The sequence below is a fragment of the Leuciscus leuciscus genome (genome assembly GCF_965113295.1).
Source record: "Leuciscus leuciscus genome assembly, chromosome: 19".
NCBI classification, from domain to species: Eukaryota; Metazoa; Chordata; class Actinopteri; order Cypriniformes; family Leuciscidae; genus Leuciscus; species Leuciscus leuciscus.
In genome coordinates, this window is record NC_138743.1 from 10,964,241 (window position 1) to 10,976,799 (window position 12,559).

General features: G+C 38.1%; 1 protein-coding gene across 3 annotated transcripts in view; it reads right to left on the bottom strand.

Annotated features, from left to right (window-relative positions):
- galnt14 (UDP-N-acetyl-alpha-D-galactosamine:polypeptide N-acetylgalactosaminyltransferase 14 (GalNAc-T14)) overlaps window positions 1-12,559 on the bottom strand; it is a 94,542-nt gene that overhangs the window by 40,005 nt on the left and 41,978 nt on the right. For all 3 annotated transcript variants that reach the window (XM_082148250.1, XM_082148251.1, XM_082148249.1), the window contains one exon: window positions 6,137-6,306. In XM_082148250.1, coding sequence (XP_082004376.1) covers window positions 6,137-6,306 — 170 coding nt within the window. The remainder of the gene's footprint in view (window positions 1-6,136; window positions 6,307-12,559) is intronic.

Here is a 12,559-nt window from a genome sequence, read left to right on the forward strand (position 1 = left end):
GATGAGCTGAGGCACTTCCTCTCAGGCCTGCCACATGCACATGCCCATCATTACTGAGCAGTGGGAGAAGATACAGAGGGGTTGACTCTAATTAGAGGAAAAAATTACACTACTCTAATATGAAGCCTAAAATGTAAGTCTTAAAAGCATCAAAGAAATATGGTCAATTATGTTTCTGGAAGGCAGAAAATAAACACTGCAACTGTTTCATTAAATATATCAGAATGTTAGTGTCCTGTCATGTGAGTACATTTTCAGTGACAAGCCATATGACATTCACCTGAATAAATTACATCTATTTAAGTTTTCATGACAGCGTCCTTGCCATGTTAAAAATGTCTGGGGTGCTCAGTATAATGGCTTCCTATCATTGCAGAGATCTATTGATTGCAGTTGCTAACACTGTATTGATTTAAAAATTCATAGTTTCACCATTGCCATGTAGGCTATTTGAACGTCATTATACAGCAGCCATAACTCACAATACAACTGAATTACAGTAACATTTCACTCATAAATGGCTATAAAAGGGTCCAGTCCAGCATTCATCAAGAAAGAAGGTAGATTTACAACATTAAATGTCGAGTCTCTGCCAAATGTGGACATCTAGGAAAATTGCTTTGTTAGAATGAAACAATTTTACAAAATGTAGACAGTCACATATTCAAACGTGTTCATCTCACTCAATGACTCACTTATAAAGACAGTCAACTAGTATTATTTCCTGAAAGAATCAAGGTTTTGAATGAATCGGTTAAATAAATGATTCAATAACTTACAAAGACAGTCACTTGATTCGGAATTGAAAGACTCAGTGTTTTGAACAAATCAACTGAATTAATGATTCAATTACTCACTTATAAAGACCAGCATTTAAGCAGCAGAAAGAGTCACTGCCACTAAAGCCTTGTTCACACTGTCAGTCCAAATCCGATTATATGTGTATCAGATTGAAATCTGATCTACATGATTGACTGTCCAGAATGTGTATTGCAACTGTTCAGACCTGATTTGTGTGTTCTGTGACTCTCTTTCGTTTTGCGGAATATTGAAATGAAGTTGGTTTCCACAGCAAAGGCGTTAAGTTGGTAGGACTAAACCAAAAACCACATGGAGGGGTTTGCATTGTTGTCTTAGAATATGACAACGTGGAGCTGCAGTGCTGGAAAACTAATAAAGCAGCGACAGAAACGGAGGCTGGCATGAGCAGCTTTATTCCGTGCGGTGAACGTGAAGTGAAGACATCTAATCACTGGACCACAGAGATGTCTCCATTATATTATAATTTTCTGTATGACCTGCACATTGACACCAACACAATGCAACCTTGTTTCTGCAATGACGTCTGATGTGTTTACGTTTTACGTGGCGTGAGAAAGTGCACATTTAAGCTACACGAAATCCGATCAGAGTGGTCAGAAATGAGATTGGAATAGGGTTTCAAACCACATATGAATGTAGCTTTAAACGGGTTTGTAAAAATCAGATTTCATATGATTTTTTGCCGTTCACAATTGCTAAATATGATCCGATTCCAATCGGATATGCACAAAAATCGGATTTGGACAGAAAGTCTGAACAAGGCATAAGTTCGGGTGCTGTTGGACTGTTATCAGCACTCTATTTGGCCAGTCACTTGAGAATTCAAGGCCTGAAACTGTTGTATAAAATGTAACAATTTAAAATTGGAAATCCTGATAATATCCTGCTTTCTGCAAGAAGGTGCAAAGTGTCTTTCAAAGGAATTCATCAAGTCAGACTGCTGTGTTTTAGTAATCTTAAAAACTACAGGCCATCTTTGCCATGGTTATATTCCACCCCCTCCCTGCTGTTTAAATCACGGTGACTCGGAAGCCTCTTTTTGAATTGAATAAATGGCAGCTTTGATGAACAACATTTGCAAAGCTCCTGGTGCCTGAGCTTATCTGTTATTAGCCCTTGAGAAATGAAAGTCCTTCTGAATTGAGGTTCATGCTAATTTCCTCTGGTGGTGGTTCTTTTCTCTGAAGCAAAATGAGGTTCAGGCACCAGGCTAAGTGAAAGGACCAGGGTCTTGCCACAGATGGCTGTCAAAGTTTCATTCTGCATTTGATTGAATGCTCTTCCAGTTCAGCCTGAGATGTAGCATTTTGCCTTCCCCATACTGATAGGACTAAGCTCGTCTGAAGACACCTGAAGGAATGTGTAAACTGATAGAAAATGTTCTGTGTGGATGGTCCATGTTAGGTTGCTTAATGTACTCTAATCTGATCATGCAGTATGAGAAAATGCACCAAGATTCAATAGAAGCTTGTTAAAAGTGAAAATCTAAATCCTGCAAGGTTCTATTTATTGACTATAAATATAGTCAACAAAAACCTTGCGTCAATACTGGCGTCCAAAGCCGCAATCAAACAGTGGCTCCTGCTGGAACGGTAGAATTATCCTTTGTTTGTCCAATTTCAGCTAAAGTTAATTAAGAGGTAAAGTTGGCACATTGATTGCATTTCTCTGGAAATTTCAATATTGCGCTACTGGTCAACAACGGAATGAACAATGAGTGTGGTGTTCCTACTGTACTCATTACAAAGGCATTTGAGTCATGTAAGAGGAAGGAAGAAACGAGGGCTACATAGAAAATAGTTGACACCGTGAGAGAGAGAGAGTATCGCATTAGAGCACTGGGCCTGCATAATGAGCCGCCTCCTCACCTTTTATCTGAGATTCTCTCTACTGTCTCCCAGCCCCTGCAAGAATTATTTTATAGAGAATTATACTGCACTGCTATAGAGGTCCCAACAGCTCTCTATATGATTTCCTATAAACCTGACATATACCTGCATATTTTTTGGAGACTGTGCAACTGAGAATAACCCATGGTTAGGTTTTAGTTGACAAGGCACATTCATCAATAATTTTATCTGTTGAAAAAACAGTGGGTCTGTGGTCCACGTTATAAAATATGTCTGCAATTTTCAGAAAACTCCGCGTTTTCTAAACCCCAATGAAGTTATTTTAGTTATTTGTTACTGTTACAAGCTGTAACTTAACTTTAATCAATATAAAGCCTAGTCTGCTACTAAAGTAATACATAAATAAATAATAAATTAATAAAGTTGCAATAATAATTAAATATTGGAATATGCATATTTTAATTTTAATCTAATAAAAAGAGATTCAAACTAAGAACTTGCATTTATTTAGCAGAAAACAAATATACAGATTTAATCTGGGCTTAAGCTAGTTACTTAAGAACAAAAACTTAAATGACTCCTTATTTTCCTATTTCTGAACCCAAGCAATGATGTTGAGAATGTTATGATGAAAGTTCTTGTTTATTCAAAGGAATGCAAATAAAATATTCTTCAGTTGAGACTTTGACCCTGTTTAGACTTGGATTTAACTGATCTCTCATAGACATTTAGAGGTAAACGCATGTGACAATATCATGTCTGTAGTGTAAATATTTGTATGTCCTGATGTGTCTGGGACAACAGTGAGAGACTGCTTACTCATCTATTAATCATCCACTGCAATAAAACAAAGAGATTTAATTTAAACAAGTTGGTTAAGTGTAGCTTTAAAAGAAATACAATACATGAAAATTCTTGTGAATCCCTGCAAGCATTACATTTCCAGTGAGCTTAAAAAATTCAAGTTTATTTGGAAGCAACAGTGTGTTGGATTTTTCTTTTTCAACATGACAAATTCCTCTCAATGAGTATGAACACAAGTGGTAACATGAGAAAGTCTGTCACAGCTGATCACTTACGATCTGATTACCCGAGATGGATGTTTATACCAGGTGTAAACAGGGTAAACATGAAAAGAATCCAGAAATAGCTGAAAAATGAACTATGGCACTCTGTCTGACTGAAGTGACATGCACTAATGAATGAGCGACCTCCCGCAGTGCTGCAGAGGGTGAAAATGTACTGTGGCCAAGAGCTGTCCCATTTCACGAGCTACAAATACCATGAGGTCATGTTGCCACCAAGAGCTGCCAAATATCACAAACAGCTGTCTCATTAAGAAGCTTATATGTGACCCTGGATCACAAAATCAGTCACAAGTAGCACGGGTATATTTGTGGCAAAAGCCAACAATAAATTGTATTGGTTTAAAATTATCGATTTTTCTTTTATGCCAAAAATCATTTGGGTTTAAGTAAAGATCATGTTCCATGAAGATATTTTGTAAATTTCCTAACGTAAATATATAAAACATTTATTTTTGTGAGTGAATGCAGCACAATTGCGAACATAAATGGACAACTTTAAAGGGCGATATTCTCAATGTTTCGATTTTTTTGCACCCTCAAATTCCAGATTTTCAAATAGTTGTATCTCGGGCAAATATTGTTCTATCCTAACAAACCATACATCAATGGAAAGCTTATTTATTCAGCTTTCAGATGATGTATAAATCTCAATTGCAAAAAATTTACCCATGTGACTGGTTTTGTGGTCAAGGGCCACATATACAAATACCGGTGCAAGTGAAAGCATGTTAACAATCAAATTAATTGCTGAATATCTGAAACAGCACAAACCATAAAGGGTGTTTAAATGACACCGTTTTCAGCAGAAAACGTTTTATACATTTTGGCCGTTCATTTACATGACAACGGTGTTTTCGGGGCCTGAAAGTTTTTGAAAATGCGTTTCAAAGTGCAACGTTTTGAAAACGATGCCTTTACCATCTCCATGTAAACAACAAAAATCTGAATTTGTGAAAACCGTGACGTCATGCGCATGCCTATTACATGTTCACTCATTCTTTTTACGTGTTCGCGGGGTGTTACTTGACAAAGTAACATTCCCAACTGCTGGCCTGTCATGCATAATACAGCCTTTTTAGTCATTTTCGCAGATCTGTTTGAATGGGGATTGTTTCGACAGCGGTGTCGTCTGTTTTTAGTTTATTGTTGTTGTGAAAACATACCCTTAGTTTATATTCTACATTTGTTAGTCATTGCATATGGCCGAGGTTGAAAAAAATGTGTTTGTGGCACAAGTACACTAAAATGTTTTTGTTTTGTCTGCAATCATTGAATTAGAACCATAGGCTGATGGAACAGCAACGCAATCCCAAACCATTTTAAGAATTCTACCAAAATCTGTTCAAAAGTTGGTGGTCAGTATGATTCTTGCAAGGATGCATTAAATTGATCAAAAGAGACCTTATTTTTATATATATAAAAAATACTGTTCTTTTGAATTTTCTAGTCATCAAATAATAATGAAAAAAACCTAACCCTGAAAAAAAAACCTGTTATTTTTTAACTGTAATAATATTTCACAATATTACTATTTTACTATAATTTTGATCAAATAAATTCAGCCTGTGTGAGCATAACACCGTGTCCTAACCAGATGCAAAGCGATAAGATTACAGCGACAAATCAGAAGAGCGGGTGGGCGGGCTCTCTCTGCAAGCTCGCGGCACTCGCAACGAAATGGTTAAGTACATAAAATTCATGAATAGTACACCATTTTAACATTATTAAAAATATACATACTGAGTTACTGAAACAATCGTTGTCATAGAATACACTTGTCTGTTAACAATGAGTTGACAGTTTGAACGTTCTTGTTCACTTTTATTTATTTTGAAGATCTGAGGTGAATTGTTGCTTGTATGGCTATAAAAGACACACAAAATGATATTCAAACTCACACAGACGCTTTTAACATTAAATAAAGCACATAAACAGTACCTGAGATTATCATACTTTGTTGTTCCAGCCGTGACGTCGCAGAAATAGAAACCGTTTCTAAAATAGAATCATCGCGTGTCACCGTCGCGGCTGGTTAGGACAAAAACTCTGATTAACATGGAAAAGATACATTTTGTCGCGTGTCGCGGCGCTTGTAGTTAGGACATGGTGTTAGAGACTTCTTTTAAAAACATTACAAATCTTACCCACCCCAACTGTAGTGTAAATGCATCTAGTATAGCATACTGACCTTGAAGTACCCGAGAACCACTACCCAGCCATGAACCATAAATCTTCACTCTTTTTATCTTAGTACACCTTTCATCACTTTCTAAAAGTTTTCAAGAACTCACAGATGCACCTTCATTAATTGAATATGAACCGTGTGGGTATTATATATAGATCACACACACACACACCCACACACACAAGGCTTACCTGTAATGCCGGGTGTCTCTAAGTGCTCTGTTGCTGGGGATTCTCTCGCTCTCTCTTTGATTGAAGGCATACAGACTGTAGGGGTCCTGGCCAGGCTTCCATTTGTGAGCATTGAGGTAGCTTTTCTCTTCAAACTCTTCCAGCAGGTCATCCCACTCAGCATCTGAAATCTACAACATAATGGAAACACAGTAGTCAGATTTATTGCAATCATTTAGTCTATCCATTTTTCACTGTCTGTTGTCTTGTTGCACAGAAATACTGGAAGTCAAAGACACTTCAGTTGCATAAGTTAAAGGCACACTATGCAGTTTTCGTTTTTCTCAAACAGCGACCCCTAGAGTCGCTGTGGAGTACTTGTATTTAACATTACTGTGGTAAAAACCACTCATGCAGAGCCGTCTCTGCACTCTTCCGACCGCACTTTCTTAGTTTTCTTCGTCGACTCTACCATGATTCATGTCTGAAATGCGTGCTAGTGTCTTCCATAGAGGCTGCTTCATATGTTGTTGATGTATGTGACGTCGTTCCGTAAAGCAAGTCGTGATTCTCGCGAGATTTGTCGGGGCGCCACCTCTCAAACTTGCATTGCTGGTTTTGCCAGCGGCATTCAATAAACAATTTAAAAGAGTGGGGAAAGTAAATAAAGTGGCTGTAGGCAGTATTCCCAATTATCATAAGAAAGTCATTCATATTTCAGTGTTCTGCAGCACCATCACACCAAAACCCTTGAAATATAAAGCACATGGCAAGCAGTAGTCTCATATTTTGAGGGTTGAAAACACTACGTCTTGGAATCCATGAGGCCATATCAATCATAATTTAATAAACGTCCACATTCGGCACCGACAGCAGTATAAGAGTTTCCATGTTTTCTCACTTATTATTTCCTTGAGCTTTTTTGCTGATGTTAGACCATTAAGGGGGCTGGAGGCTGTTGGTTATGTTTGGGGCAAGTGATTACCCATGCCAGCAGGTTGCTAGTTTCTCCCCAGATGCCTGTATCAATGCTGACTGATGATGAGGCTTCCTTCTCTCCTGCGTTTTCAAATGCAGCTACTACCCTCCATGGAAATAATTTCAACTAGCATTCGTATTTGTGTAGAGATTCTGCTTAAAATTGTAGAGAGGGTTGTTACTATGAAAACACACATCATAAATCAATAACCCATGATCATGACCGGTGCAGTTTCAGAGGTATTGCAAATTAGGACTTAGGGGGTACAGAGAGTTTTTTTTTTTTTAAGCATGGATTTTCTCAAAATATAAGCCTTAGTGAAACTTGTGTACAGACATGTAAAAAAAATTAAATTATATATATATTAGAAATATATTATATCTGTAAAATAAAAAATACCTGAAAGTCATCAAGCACAAAACAGTTCTCACGTGGAATAATATCAAGAAACTTTATAGTCATTTTTTTACAAGTTACAAGAGTAAAGAATTCACCAGTGAGCTCACATGCCTTTTCACAGTATTACGTGTGTGGTGGGAATGTCATGGCCCGCTGCTTTACAACAGCCACAACAGCATCTTTACAGCCAGTAATAGAGGTAGGTAATTGCACATGTCTGTTTCTTTAGACTGCTTAGCATGATAATGGCTGGGCTTTTAATTCAGCTCGCCAATTCAATCTGATATATTGGCGATTTTTCTCTCTCAAAACTGTTGGTTTCTGTCTATTAAAATTCAGAGACGCATTTTGATAATACAAATAATATGTAAATGCTCTAATTAGGAACATGCAAAACGGCATATTTTTCAAATCAATTCGGAATAATTAGCGTGCCTGAATAAAAACCTGTCCTGGAGCACCCACAGCACTGCACATTTTGTCTACGTTCACAATGTCAGTCCAAATCTTATTATTTGTGTATCTAATTGGAATCTGATCTAAAATTATTGATGTCCACACTGTGTATCGCAACTGTTCAGATTCGATTTGTGTTTCCATGCAGCTCTTTCGTTTCAGAATACCTGAATTGGTTTCTATGGCAATGATGTTGCGTTGGTAGGAATACGCCAAAAACATCAACAACCGCAACATGGAGGGGTTTGCAATAGAGATGTTGTCTTATTTCAATTTTACAACATGACCATGTCTAGCTGTCTACTGTGTCTTCTGAGGCAGCGGCAGAACTGCGGGAGGCTGGTATGCACAGCTTTTTTCTGCGCTGTCGTCTCCATCGGTTTACAAACATGTCTCCATTATATTGACATTTTCTGCTCGTCCGGCACTTTCCAACAACACAGCTTGTTTCGGCAGCGACTTTCAGAATTTCTCCTATAACAACGTCTGACGTTACGTTTTACGTGGGGTGAGAAAGTCACATAAACCACGCGGAATCCGATCAGATCACACATATGGATGTAGCTTGAAACAGATTTGTAAAAAATTCATGTGATTTTTTGCCGTTCACACTAGCTAAATCTGATCGGATGTATAAAAATCGGATTTGGAATGACAGTGTGAATGTAGCCTTTGTACAGTATGTCTCCTTTATCTAACACACCTGATTCAACTCATCAGCTCATTAGTAGAGACTGCAAGACCTGAAGTGGGTGTGTCCGATAAGGCCTGGGACACTTTGACGATTTTCAAATCTTAATTAATTTTAAAACTGAAACAGAAGGGCAGTTTAAACCGATTTTTAACATTATAATCCTCTGAATGCACACACTATTCGTCCAGAAAGCGAGACCACACACCTGTCGATTAAAGTAAAATTTTCACAATGAGAAGAGATCTCAAAGAGACTCGAAAGATCAAACGTGACTTGAGAAGAAAAACAGATGGACGACGATCAAAGTCGTCAGCTGGTTCTCCTGGCGTGAGTTTTGGGAAGTAAAATTTAGTCAGAGGCAGCCCTAGCCTAGAAATGTAGACGCACCCTAGCGGCAGTAACATTTATTTTGAGAGACAACTGTTTATCCCGCCCCTCGGATTGAGCCGTGCCAATGGTGAGTTGCCAGACCTAACATCTTGATGTAGGTCTGGCTTGCCATGCAGGCTAAGGCAGCCCGATCATGAGTCGTAATTATGAAACATGTTTGATATGTATGATTTGGGATTGTGCAGGCTCCGACGCGATCCGGAGCAGTAAAATAATAATCGTGATGACAAACACTTGATCTTTTGGACAAAAAGTCGTTTGCAACAAGCATCGAATCAGGCCACGCCCCCCGATCGCTTGGGGGTACAAATTGGGATCAAAATCGGGCTTAAAATCTTCAAGTGTGGCCAGCCTAGGGAGGCCATTCAAAATGTGCAGTGCTGAGAATGATCCAGGACAGGTTTGAAAACAGCTGGGCTGTGTCCAAAATCTCATACTCTCTTGAGTAGGTACTTATTTTTAATAAGTAATTACTTCACAACCACTAAAAAAAAGTATGTTCTATATAGTAGGAACATGTTTGAATGTAATCAGACGTACCACATTCACCATGCTGTCATTATCACGTGACCTTATCAGCGTCAGTTGCGTCGCGTCACCACCATTCACAAAATCCTCTCCTGTGCAACCCTCCTGTGGCCTCATGGGATAGTAAAGTGTCCATCGTATGCATACTTCAGAATCTTACCCAGAAGAAGTGGGCCATCCGAGTACTTTTTACTTATTTTTTAATGAATACTGTGAATTCGGACATACTTCTTTTGTCACATACTGTTTTTCGTCAACTATATAGTAGGGAAGTACATGATTTCAGATGCAGCCTTGGTGTAGGCAATCGATATAGTGATATATAGGCTAAATATCTTTAACCTTAAATCGCACAAAACAAATCTTTTAAAGTAGGCGATTTAAAGTTTCACACTCTACTTTTTAAAAAAGGGATGAATTTAAAAGTACTGCCACAAAAAACAAACACCGTAAACCCTTTTTTGGGGGGCAAACTAGGCAACCTCAGCAGTGGACGAATCAACTATACAATCCTTAGTTCTTTATTAAAGGTTCCAGATTCAATTGCTATTTATTTTCAGATATCATATTAACACTAAAATAAAAAATGATGTGTATGCAAACATTTAAACTACACAAGAGATAAACGATTCACATGCACTCCCGACCCTGCCGCTTGTTACAGCGATGTCACGCCACATTTCATGAGAAAATCAACAAAATTTGAAAGCTTACTGTTAATGTTTAAAGCTAGTTATTGTTATCTTCGAGCTAAAGTTTAAATGACAAAAGGTGAGAGCGCAAGTAAAAATGTAACGTTGTTATTCTAGACACTTTAGGATTAGGGCACAATGACACGCAGCAAAATAAACTCTTATAATGATTGAGTATACTCAGTGATAGAAACAGAATCTAATTAGCGCATGAAAAAAAAGATGACAGGTTCTGAATCAAAGTGTCAAATTTCCTATCTGCTTAACAATTTTATTCGCCTTCAAAAGGCAGCGTTTGCGCACCCACCCCCACGCTCCCCGCTGAAATTATTAGCTCCTTGATGCTCCACAGTCACTGATCAGGGCATTTCAGCTGTGCCACGTTTGGGGCTCAGTGTTCCCCCAGCTCCCACAGAGCTCAGCCTTCTAATGAGAGGAGGAGGACAGACTGAGGAAGTGGTAATTGGATACTCCCTGTCCTGTCGTCTGTACTCTGTATGTGTGGTTGTGTGGGTCCTTTTTATAGATCATTCTACACCACCAAAGCCTCTGCCCTCTTGCAATGCACAAAACCACACATCAGAACTCTAAGGCTTCTTTTGAATTCCTGCTCCTTTTTTAAGGGCCTCAGCACACTCTCAGCAGGTACAGAAGTCATGCATGACTGTAAAACTGGTCTGCGGAATACACTGCATTAAAATGATTCATTCTGATGTTCTGTCAGAATTCATATGCAAGCAAATGATGAGTCCATCAAACTCCATCTGTCCGGTCTAACACCTCAACACCAGTGACACGAAGCCACTGTGAATATACCACACAACAACACCGTCTACTTGTGTAATCTGTATTGTGGGACATATCTGCCATGAATCACGGTAATAGCAGATGTCATGGGTGATATCTCGGTCCTCCCTTACCATTATAAAGATAATGCATCACTCTGCTGATGGGGGAGTATCTACCCATCGAATCTGAGTGAGATGTCACCACCATTTGATGAATGGTTTGAACACACCGGCCACCGTGACACACACCGCATTCACCTCAACAGCCGCTGTGCCAACCCTGTATTTCATATTCCTCCTCGCCAATAACAGCTATTTCAGGTTCGGCCTTCCCTGTCAGGGTTATTACAGAAAATAGATATTGAAGCAAACCGCAAATGGAAACATGTTGTTCAACACAGAATACTAAAGTAGACATTTTTCTCCCAGCGCTCCGTTATATTTAAAGACGGAGTGTCTGAAAAATCTATCACACTGCGGTTTTCAAGACCATATTAACTGTTTACTTGTTTTTAGTTTTACATACTCGTCTCACACAAGGGCGTACAATCTCATAAAAACTTGAGAATAAAAGTCACATCCATCACTACTCAAGCATTCACCAGCTGAGAATTTGTTCTGTTTCTTCTGAAATGAATCCAGTCATTATACCATAAAAAGTCAATCATTGTCTCCATACAGATGTAAGGAGCACGTGCTAACTGTTTTCATATTTCCGTTCCTACAGAATGTTGTTCAGTGTTGTGATATATTGCACCATATATCATGTTTCATACCCCATTACCCTCAGTGATACTTTATTGTCATATACCAGCCGCTGTTTCAGTGAAAAACTGACTTGCAAGATGTACAAGAATTTGCTGCAGATTTATGCATACTGTAACAATACAGCAACTAGACCTTTTTATTAATGCAACAGATATGAGCATAATCTCACTTTATACTGTTTGTGAATATCATTGACCTTCTGTTCCCATTACTTTCTATCTTAGTCGGGACAGATATATTGAACAAAATAGTGGAATTATTGATTGCCTCCTGGTAAAATCCACTACGTATTCAGAACAAGAGAACTATCAATTGCTTATTCACGATCTCACACACATACGAAATGGACTGTTTTTTATACAGTATACAGAGTTAATCTTAATAAGAAACATAATCTTGAATAAGTCTTATTGGGAATTAAACATGAAGTATGAGCCGAAATGTTGCTCTTTGATCTTTGAAGTATAAGTTTTGTCTCAGATGTTTCTCCTTCAATGCCTTAGGATGAATAAAATGGATTCAAATCAGACAGCTGTTTACAATAAAAAAAGAATATCAGATAAAATGAATGGATGGCATATAGCTCATATAATTTGATTTTGTAAGGAATTTGAGTTCAAGTATCAGACTAGTATCTTTTTTGCAAACCGTTTGAGACTCCTTTAAAACTCCAGAATAGAAGAACCACATGTGAGATCACTATTTGTCAAAAGAAAATAGTAGACTTATGAAATAAAGCCTAATAAAACT